Source organism: Aphis gossypii, chromosome 2 (assembly GCF_020184175.1).
Source record: "Aphis gossypii isolate Hap1 chromosome 2, ASM2018417v2, whole genome shotgun sequence".
Classification (NCBI taxonomy): domain Eukaryota; kingdom Metazoa; phylum Arthropoda; class Insecta; order Hemiptera; family Aphididae; genus Aphis; species Aphis gossypii.
In genome coordinates this window covers 44,569,132-44,585,310 of record NC_065531.1, presented here as the reverse complement: position 1 = coordinate 44,585,310, position 16,179 = coordinate 44,569,132, and the positions used below count along the sequence as shown (strand labels likewise).

Sequence of the window (16,179 nt, the reverse complement as noted above, 5' to 3'; positions counted from 1 at the left end):
AACTATTTAATACAAAAGTACCTCTGCTGGGAAATCTCTTCATTCTGTGTTTCATGTGTACTGTATTATATTATTCATCAAATTATGTAACAATTAAAAAAATAAATGATAAGCAAGTTCTTTAGTAAAACTAATTGTGGAATAAATAGAATTATATGCACGTTTCAGTGTGCTGTTATACTAATAACTATAATATTAACGTGCTGAAAAAACAACAATGATAAAATTAATGATAAATGAAATTCAAGTTCTTCAATAGAAATATTCATTTTTAAATATTTCTACAAGGTTGTTTTAATAAGAAATACAGACTAGAAAGTAATAATTATTTTATTTACACTTAGAGCACCAAATGGAATTAAAATAAAATATAGTTAACAATTTTACTTGAGTCTCCTATATAAAGTTTAAAATATATAACAATAAAATAGTATTATAATTAGAAATATGGAAGACTAACAATAATAATACAAATTCTTTTTTGTCAACACATAACATTAAAGGGCCAGTTCAATATATATTTTATATATTAGATCAGAATTATACTCTTATTATTAACCTGTTTTCCTTAAGGTAACTTTTTGTAAAATAGTCATTGCAAATGTTCAGAACACGTCAGTTTCTCGAAGTTTTTTTGTTTCTTTTGTTTTTCGTCTCAATGAGGACTGTTGTATGTGGTAATATTTGAACGTATCTTCGGGTATTTCTAACAGTATGAGCTATTAGATCAGAAAACAGGGGAATTATACAAACATTTTAAATTAATAAATATTAATAAAACATAATTAAATGTAAGGGGGGAAAAAAGACCTTTTTTATAATTCTTTCTTCCTCGAGCATATGTAATGGTGGATTTCGTAAAGCTTCTAAGGTTTCACACATGGTAGGAAAACGTTTTTTGAGATCTGAGTATGACTTTTCTGGTAATGATATTTTGATCATTATTAAACCCATTTTGAAAAATGTTTTAATGCCTAAAATTAATAAAGAAAATAAAATAAAATTCAAAAGAAGATTTTAAATTTATTTACCATCAAATAAAAATATATCCCAAAACCTCAACAAAGTGGGCCACGGCAACGTTCTTGTGAAAGCACATAAAAACCATTCAGTCATATACATAATTGGATCAATACTTTGCTTTTTCTAAAACATAAAATTATTTATTAAAAAAAAACAATTACAAATCATTAATTTATCAAGATGTAAGATCATACACTCACCAATAGTTTATAAATTTTTGGTTCACGTTCTTTTAATAATGCAAAAAGTATGTTACCATCTCTAATTAATGTTTCCTAAACAAAATAGATACATTGAATTAAGCAATGTTCCTTTAAAATGTACTTGTAGTTTAAAAATTTCAGTTACCATTCCTGGACTGTAGTAATCACTAAGGTAATCATCACAAATTGCTACAAAACACCAAAATGCTTGCTCAGCTGGCATGTGCATGAGAAGAAAAGCAGCAATTGGAGCTTGTGCTTGACAATATCCAATGACAGGGTTTAATATTGTATATGCTTTGAGAACATTAAATAATTCTTTTTGGCTGTTGAACAAAAATACCTAACTAGTATTTAATATTATTGACACTTTTTAAATATTTATTAGAATTTACCCTGTTCCATCATTGTCGACAAACATTTCATGATATGGGAACTGTCGATGTAGATCTTTCCTAATGTCTTCGATCCATTTACGATCTCCTGGCTGGTCACACAGCTTATAATAGAAATTTTTCTTCTGGTCTAACAATTTATTTGCTTTAGTCAAGTACAACCAAGCTCTAGGCCTGATTGATTGAGGTATTCCTTTTCTACATCTGTTTTGTACCTAAAACAAAAACATTATAAAGATAAAATGTTTAGAACATATATAAGTACCAATTTAATTTTAAATATTATTACTTTTTTAAAATTCCTAATCATTTGTTTATCCCAATTGGCAGTCATATTAAGCCATTTTCGTTCACGTTCTATTGTTTTGTTAGCTGATATCATATGTTTCCTACGTACAAATAAACATTTTGTTATAACAATTTCACACAGCAATGAGATAATAATATGTAGGCAATAGGCATGTATTCAAGATTTCTATAGAAAGTATAGAAAATGTTCTCACACATGTGACGGGGAGGAGTAAGAGCAAGCCAAATATACTTCCTTTATACATAAGCATAACTGCATAACTAGTAAACTGTAATGTTGTTTTAATGCAATACCCTTAAATACATGATTATATTGAATAAAACAGGAAGTATGCAATGCACACATTATAGCATACTAAATAGCTAGGATGACCAAAAGAGGATTTAACTTCCTGTGTTCAATATTATTAAAACCATTGTCAATATAAAATATTGCAAGTATACAGTTATAATATACTGACTGATTTGACTGTAAATTAAAACCTTTCAGATTAGGATTGTCAAAATTGTAAGTTGAAGATTTTTTTTAAATTCTAATTCATCTTCATATTTTTTTGAAAATCTCACAAGCAAAATATTTCTAAATTTTATAAAATTATATTATACTTATCAATCATATTTTATACAATTGCGTTTAATCAGTTATTTTTGTGAAACTTTCACAATGATAAAGAAAGTTTAAGAATTCTATTTAGAGGTCTATGAGTGTCAACATTAATTTCACAATAACACAATAATAATCAAGGTGTGGTCAATACAATACAAAACAATCTATAGCACATTACACTTAAGCTCTTATTTTAATTAGTTTCACTTACATAATAATGATCACAATAATTATAATATTATTATTTTAAAGGTAATCTATAACATAATGTGACTAAATACTATAAATGTCATCCAATTTAAATAAATTATGGGTAGGTACATAGTATTAAAAAAAAATTTAAATTTATAAACAATAATTTTCTTTTGTAATGTATTTGAATTACTGTTATCCATTTATACTAAAAGAAAATATTTAATTGACTTGTTAATAAAAAAAATATTGAAATTCTGACTATTATAAAAAAAATTATGAGCAAAACATGTAATTACTCAAAAATTCTTTATTGTAATCACAATATATTATGTAATTATGAACCACACAAGCCATAAGCCATTAATACATAGCTACTTCACAGTGTGGGGTAAATTTTTTTTAAAAGATTAATTTCAAAAGGTAAAATGATCATCTCATAATACTTTTAAGAGGTGGTAACACTTACGATTCGTTCAGGTATTGGGCACCACCTAGAAAACCATGTCTGTCAGGCACTGTTGATACTACAGAACCGTTTGGAGCCAGCGATGAGCTGGCATCCGAGTAGTTGTCTTCATCGTTGTCGACATATCGGTTTTCCATTTTGTTCACAGAGAATGGACTCGCCGCCTTCATATTATTTTGTGTAATAAACGAATCTGAACGATCTGTACACGTAAAACTTACTATAGTTATTATCGAGCTAGAGGTACTCAGGTTTTGCAAATCGTCATTAGCAAGATGCTTTTAGGTTTAGCAAGGTGTTATAATTTTTTGAACACGATACCTACCTATATACTACAAAACCATGAACAACGAACAACAGTGTACGGTTAGTTACTAATAATATATATTACGATTTAATACCCGTCGACTGAATATTATGATAAATAATATTATTGAATAACAGTAATATACGCACTGCACTTGAGACGGCGCGGCGTGTCGGACGTAAGCGTAACGCGCGTCTCGCGAGAATCGTTAGTGGCGCGCTGAGCGTGCACGACTTTCTGTTCAGTCCATCGCGCACAGCGGAAGATAACAGAACGATTAAGAAGCCCACGATCGACGGAGATGATTACAAACGCAAAACGACGCTAGCGATTCCGAGTTTTCTTATTTTTCTCGGTATTTTTTCTTCGTTGGCGGAGGCCGTCACGGTGGTGGGCATTTGATATTGACGTCGAATGATAATGATAATAATAATAACAACATTAATATCGCCTGTTTGCCAAGGCCGATTGTAAAAAGTGAGAAATCCGAGCCCGAGCCAACGATTAACGCAGAACCGCACAAGACAGCTAATACAACACGACTGCGGACTGCGGAGTGCGGACTTACGACTGGAGTGGTGTGCGAACGAGTACGGCAGAGCGGAGTGTGAAATGTGAATCGCCGAGCGGAGCAGAACAGCTGCTGCGGCGACGGTCCGACGGTGACTGACGGATAAAATATATTAAATACCTACGCAATTCATAAGAGAAAACGTGTGGTTCGCGGGTTTACGATATCGTTTTTGTTATTTTCGTTGTGCGGCGGCCAAACCTACTCATATTAGTAGATTATTATTGTTAATTATAATAATATAATTGTATTATGCAAATACCATGACGGAGTGACAAAGTGACATTGTTATTATTGCCATCGCAGAGCGCGTGCTGAATTCCAGTGCAGCTCACGGCGACAAGCCAAAAATATCCACACTGTCGTTTTTTAAAAATAACTTCGGCCGCGCTATTTTTATATTTTCGTTTATCTTTAGTCGTTACGACGTCGTCTCGTGACGAATTCATCTAACCGTGGTTACGTAACGCTCATGACTGCGGTACTACCTACTTAACACGAATTAAAATGTTTTAATTCGTGCTACTTACCATAGTGACATATTGTTATACATTACATTTTAAAATTTTAGACAATATAGACTTTTATATTACGTACAATCGTACAGAGTTCACTGCGTCCGTTTCTCGTTACGAATATTACCGATTACTTGGTTATGCGAGTTGGCCGGGTTAGTATTTACGGAAGAATGTTTTCTTCCGCAAGAACATTGAAATTGTTGACATTCTGTTTGCGAACACTTGGGCGGAGGACGAGGCAGTAACATAAATAGGTACGTCTGATGATGACAAGGATGGTAGTAAATCAGTAACCTCAGAACCTTTGTTATTTTTATGGTTTAATAATTCATTTAACAGGTTGAAATGTAGTTTTTTCAATGAAATATTAATGAAAATTATTATATTTTAGTCATTAGGAATTAATGTGATCATAAATTATAATTGAGTAATAAGTAATAACAAGAAAAACTATTATTTATGCGAATTAATGTAAAAACATAATTAAAAAAAAACCATAATATATAATAAACAGTTAGGTAGGTATTTAATTTTAAAACTTGGGTAAAGAGTAAACAATTTAGAACAGATTTAATTAGGATGACTTTAGACATATTGATCTTCAATACAGAAAAAGTGTGTACGAAAAAATAAATATGGTTTTTTGAATACAGCCGATTGAAAATGAAAATATATATAACTATATAAGACAATAAATTATAACAATAGTGACGAAATTCACAAGACTCGCCACTTGAGTTCTAGAGGGTATACGAGAAACTATGATTAAGATTTAACTTAAACGCTTGATTCTGTTGACAATTTTGGACCATCCAAAGCTTGAAGTAACTATTATGATAACGATTATGGCTCGTGGTGCCTAAACATGGACGTAACTTGAGTGATTTTTATGGGGGGTAAACTTTATTTTATGTTGATATACCGTATACTTAAAGATACCTACTTAGAGACAAAGTATACATTTTGATTAATCAAATAATTTTTATTTCTATAGTTAATCTTTTTAAAATATTATATTTTTCAGTTTTCTTGAAAAAATATAATTCTTGCAAGTTTAAAATGCCTTTTTGATAATATTTTTCAAATAAATTTACAAAATATTAAGGGGGCATTGTACAGTTAAAATTTTGAGAGGGGCATCCCAGTTTACACCTATATATCGAAGTGCCAAAAAGTTTATGTTGCAAACTAAACTATATCTACTATACCACACACTTCACATACTAATAAATAATAATACCATAATGGTTATTTTATAATTTTCTTCTGTAGTTCTACACTGTTAACATTTTGTGTATTACAGTATTTATATTTTACTATTATAACATACATATTATATATCATTAGATTTAGATGGTCAGACACGTATCATCAAACTCAATACTCATTCTGTATTTACACATAGGTGAAAGTGCTGTATATTTTGATTATTTAACAACATATTTTATAATAATTATAATACTATTATAATCCTTCGGTATGCTATGTATTCGTTTACCGAAACAGTCTTGTTCTATTGCTTGCTCCATATATTGTTATCAGATCATCGGTAAAGTAAAATATATTACATTTTATTTCAATATATACGTTATATTGTACTTGGTATAACTAAGTGTCTTGTAATATGTTATTATCTTTTCACGTCCTGAGGTTAATATAAGATGTTGCAGTTGCAACAGGTTGATATAGGAATTAGCGATATAGGTAGACAAATATTTAAGACTTGAAATTATGGTTGAATGGAAATGTTAATAAAATACTATAGAGGGTATATCAGCGCACTATTGTAGGTTTTCTTCTCTGTCGTAGGTATATGCGTTGCAACACATCAAATTTTTATTAATCCAATCAATTTTGTAACTTCGTGTTGTTAATTTGATATTAGAATAAATAAAAGTATTAACCAATTTAAAGTTATGAATATATAAAATATTACAATTTAAAAATAGTCAAAATAATAATTATCTAATAGAAATAAAAGCAATGAAAAAATGGAATTATATGAGGGTTTAAGATTTATTGAAATATTACCTAAACTGAATTTTTATTTTTTTGTTAGATTGTATCTATATGACAATTATAATATCTAGAGATGAAAATTTAAGGTTAATCAGAGTTAAAGTAATAGGAATTTTTTTTAAATATTCTTTAGATAAAAAAAAAAAATCGTAAATTAGCCACTGCACAGTTTAAAGGGACGATTTGATAAAATGATAAAAATGATAATAAAGATTTGTGTACAATAATATGTAGGTAGTGTTCAGTCAATTAGAATATTCAAAATCTGAACACAACATTTTTCACTTTCATACAACATTGTCCAGAACAGTAATTTTAAACAATATAGTGTAAGAGACAAGAGTAGGTACTACAGGTACACGCGTATATAGTTTCTTCATTTTTTTTATCGATGTAATAAAGAATTTAATCTTGATATTATTTGTCGAAAATACATTAATATGAATATAATTTATGATTGTGCCCCGATAATTCACGCCACTACGCCATTTCATTTCGCTGCCTTTTTCCGTGAATTGCACATGGATCAAGATTCAAGGCATGTAATATAAATCATTCACTTCATTGCAAATACACAATTACGATAAATTATATTAATACGGTTTCCGTTTGTTTGGCAGCCATAGTCGTGTGATATTATACATTCACGATGGACGTTAATCGATTGTATTCTCGGGCGTATACACATCCAACAGCGTAATAATAAGTTTGGTAGTTTCCGAATACAATATATAGGACGAGATGTATGTAGAATGTAGATATTTTCTGTTTGAATTTTGGAGCTTCCGGAAAATCGCTGCACGAGCTACGGCTTTTGGTGCACTTTTAACGCCCATATAACAATAACAATAAAAAAAAAACTATTTAAACATAAATGATCTAAGAACACGCATAATATTCGTGTCACCAAGTTAATAATAAAACATGGTACTAAACGATGACATTCAAAACGTATTCAGCGAAAGTGATGGAACGTATAATATAATATTATTGTAGTATTAAATATTAATTTATTGCATTAAGTTTTTCACAAAAAAATTTTTTGCTTGTCTGTCGACAATATCATTGCGATTAATGTAAAACGAAAATAAAAAACTTAAATATTTTTAATTAGGTAGATATAGTCGCATGTATGTTGCATTTAATTATGTGGTTATACGATGTACGAGTAGGTATACATAGATTTTTGCCGAGTTTTTACAAACTTCGCGGATTTAGTATCGACTTCACCTCCTATTATATTATACTGTTCAAACTAAGTATTAAGTACTTATTAATTATATCGAGTTTTAAATTCAGTACATATTGTATTAGTATTTAATATTTGTAAATTCATTTATGTATGTATTATGTGACTTAATATTAACAAAAGTAATAAGTAATAACTATAAGTATATATTTTTTATTTTTAAAATACATATTGTTATTTTTAATTATTATTGTGTTTTCTAGATAGTATATATTACTATACTAAACATAAATATAAGTTCAACATTATGACTCACAGAATTTCCGAAATTAAAAAATAGAAACATTATAACTTTTGTTCAAATATATATCTTGAATAATCTTTATTTATTTAAAATATTAATTCAATATAAAGTTTACAAAGTTAATTTTTACTTATATATTTAAAGTTCGTTAGAATCGATAGATAGATAATAGATATATATTATAGTTATATAAACAGTAATCGGCGTAATTGATAAATCCCTTGTTTATTACATGGTACACTTTATTATTATCATTGTTATATATTTAATATTTATATAATGGTATATATTTTGCTATAATTGGTAAAGTTACAAATAAATATAAATATTTATTTTATATATTTTTTATTAGAAATATGTGAATACTAAGAATGGTATAATTAAAAAAGTTTAATGTACGTAATGCTTAAACATTAAAAATATAAATGTATATACGTTATAGTCAAACTTTGAGAAGAGATGACTTTTTAAGTATGTACAATTTTTAACTGGTAATTAATATGTATATCTGTCATCATAACAAAATTCACGTTTGAGACGTCTGGAGGATTACCAGAAACTATGGAGATTTCGAGGTTATTTACAAGTGGATTAGGGTGGGAGATTAAATGACTATAGAATCGTTTGTAAAATATCTTATAGCTTCTCCATGAACTATTTTAAATTTAAGCTCGGAATGAATTGTTGAGATACTGGATGAGAGGCATTAATTAATTTGCATAGCGAAATAATGTGGAAAGATTGAATGTTGTTTGTGTAGGATGTTTTTGCGTTTCTCCTAAGATAAATACCTACGTATTAATATATATTGTACTATAATATATGTACTATATACAATATCATAACATTACTCGTTGTTTGGAAAAGTTCTTTGAAAATTGCGAGATACTTATATGTATAAGTGTAGCATAACTAGAAAGGACCATCTTTAGGAATGTTTCGAGTGAGTTTGTCTCGTTTTACTTTCTTCATAATATCCCGAATGCGTCCGTAGTTTTATCCACAAAATCATATTCAATATAGTTCAGATGCGTCTTCGATCCGTAGCCAAAACCTTTAGGTTCTAAAAGACAAGTACCCGACTATTTACTATTATATTATTATACATTTATACCTATTTTTAGAATAACGACTATAAGAATTGGCAATGGTGAATAAATCACACATTTTATTTTAGCTTGAACAATATCTGAGAACGACTTCAACTCATTTACGGTCAATATATAAGTGTGAGTAATGAACTGATGTGTGAAGTAGTGCGATAATAGACAAGTCGTTACACGCTTACACGTGTTTTTAATTTTCAAAAAAAGTATAGTTACATAAAATTTTAATAATTAGTACACTTAACTAAGTTAAAAAAAAGATATGTGTATGGGTGTAGCTATGCCAAAATAATAACCAAATATATCTGAGGTGTAAGCCTGCAGTTCAAATTCTCGTGGTGCACTCGTGGTAATTAAATTAATTGAGAGGGTACGTCAAAAATACTATTTTTATTTTCTCGGACGCATTCGGATGATATCTTATTTTAGATGTATTCAGCCCTCAGGACATTAAATTAGGGTTATTTCGGGATGCATTAGGGAAACTTCCATTTACTTGTGGATGAATGAGGGAGTAAAATGTTTTTTTTTTCATTTTATCTCATAAATTATAATAATGGTTATAACCTATAATAATTTAATCTAATTTCTTCGGTAAACTCTTTTCCTTTATACTTACTTAAAATGTAATCTGTTTTCATAAGAAAATTACAGTGATACTGATGTGTACCAATGTGACAAAATATCTATAGATATAAATATAGACATTAAATAATAAGTACAGTTTAAAACTATTATATTACGTTATATAATATTATTATAGTAATTAATTAAATAATGAGGCGAAATTAGCAAATTACATTATACACATTTGCATAATTTTCCACCGCTGCTTTTGCATAATAATTAGATACTAAAAACAAGCAGAACAAGTTGTAGGCCATTTAAACCACTACTTTTTGAAAACATTACAAATATTTTATAAAAAGAGAATGCCTTTTCTTGAGAATATAATAATGGCAAGTTACGCGATATTGATTTAATTATTTAAAATGGAACTGTTAGGTTTTTGTTAGGTTTTATTAGGAAGTTCAGTGTACAAAATGTGGTTTAATTATACATATCAGTGCATTTGGAATAATAACCTTAATTTATCCACCCTTATACGTTTTTGGTAAATCAACTTTCAGTTTTTGATTTTTAAACGACAACCGTACTTTTATCAATCATACTATTAATTTTATAACCAGATTATTGAATTTAATTTTTATATCTATAAATATCAAATAATATTGAATGATTAATTTTTTATTTGTTTTAACTCTTGATGTTATATTAGATTAGGTACTATAATGATACCGCAATCACTGAATGTATCTACTTATTATACCTAAAGATTATAATTTATTTTAAAATATATTTATAATATTATTATTACTCACTTGATAAATTACTACTCAGCAGTACCATAGATTTTATTTGAATATTTAAATAAAATGTTTGAGGGTGGATACTGTTGATCTTTGGTTAATGAAAAATGAATAAATTCGCTAACACTATTACATGTATACTATGTAGATACTTGATTTCTTTAATGAGCTGAGTATAAACTAAAATATTAGAATGGTACATATCACAGTGTTAAATATTTGTATTTAGCTTGTCACTATTGGGTGGGCAGTCCCGGCAGTGTAATGGTTCTGTCAGAATACATGAAGGCCCGACGGGGAGGAGGTGTTATTATGATTAGTACAATAGCATTTGACCTTCCTGCTATAATAAATACGTCACTGGGTATAATACAAAGTGACTACAAATATTTATTTATTATCAAACATATAGTAAATAATGAGAGAAAAAAGAATCTCACGGAGATAAGAGTTTTCGGGTAACATCAGTCGGAATTATAATAATAGACTATTAATGTTTATGCAATATGCAGGTCATCACAATCAGGGTTATACAGTCTTAATTTTTTTTTTTATGTTATATTCTAAAAAAGTTATTTGTCTTTTAGTTTTTTAATAGGTGATGTAATATTAGTCTTATTTATGTTATTGGACGTATACTAACGATAGAGTCAAATTATAGTAATTACAATATAGTGATGTTTTGTCTTGTATACTGTAGTTGAAGGGTAAAAATTTAAATTTCTATATTGTACTATACTATTTTGTCATAACAGCTATAATACTAAATACCATCTAAAAAAGCTTTCCTTTTACAAAATTATTTTGTTATAAATCGATAACAATCAACAATAACAAACTGTCACAATACCACTTGTAAATTATTTGAATACGGGCACTTCAATATTATTGATCATTTTTCCGTGAAATTATATATTATCATCATTATTATTAATATTATATTTATTATTCATCATTCCATTGAAATTGTCTTATATCCAACCTCAATTTATAGGTATGGTACTCCATTATTATAATAGAAATACACGAAAGACTTGCGAATAGTTTATTGAAAGAAATGTATTCACAGTTTAATACCTTATAATCTATATTTGAATAGACTTTTTATTATAAAAACAGTTTGCTGATGTCACTTTATCGTTCTAAATTATTATCAAACAATTATGGTTGACCTCTAAAATAGTTATATTTGTTCAATCTTGACTCATCATCTAAGCGAACCGTATATATATAACGACGCGGGTCAGTGAAAGTGGAAAGATATAATAAATAATAATAATAAGGACGTTTGCGTTTCAACACAAATTAAAACAGATAGAACAATGCTGCAGCTATTATAATTATTTTATAACTTGTCTTTAAGTATTTTAACCTCAGTTAACGTTTTAAATAATACTGTTTAGTTCAGACGTGATGAAATAGAGAGCGTTGCTTTTATGTTCCTTAAATAGTAGGTATGGAAATTGTTTTTAATATGTGGACTTTTAAAAATATTCCAATTCTAAATCCGATTCAGTATGTTGGCTATATGTCTAACCCACGCCTGTTGTGTAATATAAATAAATGTTTATAATACAAGTAAAAACTGTACTTACATAATATATTTCATATCGTAAGTTATAACTAAAAACTAAAATAATCTTTATTTATTTTTTTGTAATATTACACGATATTATACATATTTTGACTTATCTACTGTGGGACAAATTTTAAAGGGGTCATGAGGGATTACCGCTACTGATTTTACAAATATCTTTATCCGTTTAATTTCAGTATAATATTATTTATATTGTATTATCATTTATAGTAGAACATATTGTTTTATAAATATAAAATACATTTTTAAAAGAAATAGATAATATCTAAAAGTGAACATGTTATAATTTAAGACGCATAGGTATTCAAATTTGTATTCGTAAAAACAAGTATGTGCATTAAATTATGTGTATATGTTTATACATTCACATTAATTGTTTTAAAACTCAATTCAATTAAAAAATGTAATTTCTATCATTAAATGATATGACGCATTACACAATATACTATATACATACGTATTATACTTAGGTACCTATTTATATTCCGACGTTTCTGTATTCACGTCATGTTATTAAATTTTGTTTGAAAAAATAGTACGATGGATATTGCTGTGACGAGAAAGGAAGAAAATCAATTATAATGTAGTTTTAAAGTAAATTATAATATATTACATTTTACGTATATAGGTATAATATCAAGTAAACTTTACAAAATAAAAGTGATGTGATATTAGAAGTATTTATGTATAAATATTTCAATCGTGTTGTATAAAAATGAAAAGAGAAATCACTTTTTGACTTCTTCTTATTTTCGTGAACAGGACTAACAACGTTATAAGTTATTATAACTTTTAAAGAATCAAAAAATACGCACTAACAATATTTTATTGGTACGAATATTTTTTGCGTGACGGCGCGTTGTGTATGCAATTTAATTACAATCTAACCAGAAACCCAAGTACGTTATTATAGTGCAGTATTTCTCAACCTTTTTTGATTCATGTCACCTTTAACCACTAGAATCAAACATGGTGTCACCCTAACATCAAAATAATAATTAATCTTAGTTGTATATTAAATATTTAAAAATTATTCTATTATTAAAAAAAATAGTATAGTACACAGAAATAAACGTTCAAAACGTTGATAGGTACTAATATGAATAAAATAATATGATTTTTTCGTAAAAATGTATTTACTTTAAATGTTGTTGTCTTTTTTTCATTGATTTTTCGTGACACCCCTAAGCTTGGTCCATGTCACCTCAGTTGAGAACTACTGTTATAGTGTATTAATATTATACAATACGATAGTATTTCATTGTAATAGATGAATACAGTGGCGAATTTAAGTGTTGAAGTTGGAAAAGAAACAAATTTTCCAAGTGCTGCCAAATTCTAGGGACGGCAACAGTGAAGGACTGTAGTTTAGAATGCCTAGATGAGAAAACTATTGCACTCTAAATAAATTATAATATTCTCCTTAATATATTATTTAATAATATATTTATCTTATTTAACTTACATTTTATAAAGTACCTTATATATCTACCTAGAATATAAAGCATTATAAAAAATATAATTTTTGTGAAATATCAATATTATTTTGTGGGAGTAGTGATATCAGAGCGCATATATTATAAATGCACCAGTGGACGAGTACAGTATTATAATTTGTAACGTAAGATAAACAATCATATCCAGCGAACGTAACTAAATACAAGAATTTATTCATATTTTAAATCTTAACATTCATCAATAACACTATTATTTTGTGCAAAGACAAACACAGTTGGGCGTTAAATATTCACATAACTGTATAAGTGCAAGTTATAATATAATTTCAGGGGTGTTCAACTATGTATATATATAAATAATGAAATAAGTATTTAGTTGGAGCAGAATATTATCAGTTAAAAATTAATAGGTCTACAGCAATTTTTGTGAAGGTGGATAAATTTTAGAATAAAAATGTTATTGACTATTGTATTTTGTAATTGTACGTGTAACGTATTCAAACAAAATCAATTTGCCAACTCTGTGATAAAAATATTATAATTTATAACACATAAAATATTGCTTGATAAAAATGAGTAAAATAAGGTTTTTATGCTACTTCTATTAACGCACACAGTTCATATAATAAATGTAATATATAACAAATGGATTTAAACTATTTGGATAGTATAATAATTGATTGAAAAAAAGTCTTAATGTATTTTCGATTTAAAGAAATTTTGGACAATTAAAATTGGACAAAATTACTTTCGGATTAGTCAACAATGTGTCAATTATTTAAATTTTAGTATAGTATCAATAATATTATAACCTGGTTTATCAACTCTAAATTCACCATTCGAATAAAATAAAAAAACTCTTAGTTAAATACGATATTTCACGGCTACGCGATTTCAAACAATTTTATAAACCTTTTAATAATATAATAGGTTGGTATATGTGCTTATATGGGATCTTAAAAAAAAAATAATAATAAAAAATTGTCAAATTGGATTATACTGCAAACTACTCGACTATCTGCAGAGAGAGCAAATTGTCATGCATAAATTCAGAACAGAGCACTTAGATAGGCATATCTTATCTACTTACTTATACCAGACCAGCAAGGAGCTCAGATAATCATGTAACACATATAAAACAACCCTTAAAATATTATTGAACATATGATTATATGTTGCTCGAAATACTCAATAGTATACTAGGTTCGGCAAGTCCTCGATAATTCAACATCCGAAGATCCTTTCGTCTAATATAACACCGCGATAATATATTTAAGATTTTTCGTTTAAGTTAGAAGTTAACAGTTAACAGATGGTGAACTAATAAAAAGTCATCAAGTTGATATAATTTTGTTGTATAGTAGGTGTATAAGTAGGTCATTGTAACAGATGTGTTAAATTTGAATTCAACAATATCTCATTATAAACGAAAAACAACTCTGAGCGAAGGACATATTATATTTTTTGATATTGCTATTAAAGTATTTTATTTTATAATTGCGGTGCTAGGATAGATTGATTTATTTTTGCAAAAAATATTGATTTTATTATATTATTATTATTAACTTTTGAGTTAATATTTGTGCTAATTACCATAAAATAGTGTGAATTAGTTCACGGTATTATTGTATAAGAAACTAATATCTTTAAATTAATAACATAACCACACTTTGAAAATGTTATTGTGTAAAGTAAAATTCATAGTATACCAGTGTAAAAATTGTAAGGCCATACGAGTAAGGTTTTTAAATCATAACGAAACAACGAACATCGTTATCCATTGTTTAAATATGTAATTTTGTCTAAATTTAAGCTTCAAATGTTTATAAAAAATAATTATCTATATTTTTTTTTAGATTTTGTAGATAAAATATGAAAAACTTATGAGGAATACTATATTACATTTTCAAGTGAAGTAATAAAAATTGAAAATTTTATATTTTTTTTACCACAAAATATTTATAGCTTATAAATGTTGACGATTTTGATTGAATTTTAACTTTAAATGCTTTGAAAAAAATATGCCTTTGTATTTTTACATATATAAGAACAACTTATGTGAGATATTCTATTAAATTTTCAAGAATTTTGATCAAGCGAATAATTTAAAGGAGGTACTTATTTGTTGTTGAATAATAATAAAACAAAGAAATCCATTTTTTTCAAAACTGGTTTATTTTAAAAATTTCCATTTTTCCTCAATTACTTTTTTTATATTTTCCTAATAATGAAGATAAGTCCTTGGGATATTTTTACTTATAACTCCCAAAAGTACCAACAAGACCAAATATGCTATCAGAAAGAATCCCCAGAGTTGAAAATCAAAGTATTTTTACTGCTTCAAAAAATAATGACAGACAAAAAAATAAAATAATAAAAATAATAAATAATAAAATACATTATTATAAAATCAATACATTCATAGCTGCTCTCGGAATCTTAAACAATAATAACGAAGTACGATACGTTGTTAAAGTTGTCGGAGAGGGTCGTCGCATATACTACGTATTTATTATTAACTATTATTGTTCACAGTCACAGCG

General features: G+C 27.4%; 1 protein-coding gene across 2 annotated transcripts; it reads right to left on the bottom strand.

Moving 5' to 3' along the window:
* Positions 1–312: 312 nt before the first annotated feature.
* Positions 313–10,668, bottom strand: LOC114124835 (TBC1 domain family member whacked). Of its 2 annotated transcripts, none has more exons than XM_050201069.1 (9): positions 10,595–10,668; positions 3,199–3,400; positions 1,911–2,010; positions 1,622–1,836; positions 1,372–1,552; positions 1,224–1,298; positions 1,032–1,146; positions 811–974; positions 313–719 (listed from the first exon to the last, which is right to left on the bottom strand). In XM_050201069.1, the coding sequence occupies exons 1-9, from the start codon at positions 10,620–10,622 to the stop codon at positions 606–608; spliced, it is 1,194 nt and encodes a 397-aa protein (XP_050057026.1). In that variant the 5' UTR covers positions 10,623–10,668; the 3' UTR covers positions 313–605. The 2 variants fall into 2 exon arrangements, with proteins under 2 accessions (XP_050057026.1, XP_027844065.2); XM_027988264.2 differs by lacking the exon at positions 10,595–10,668 and adding an exon at positions 4,339–4,540.
* Positions 10,669–16,179: the final 5,511 nt, after the last annotated feature.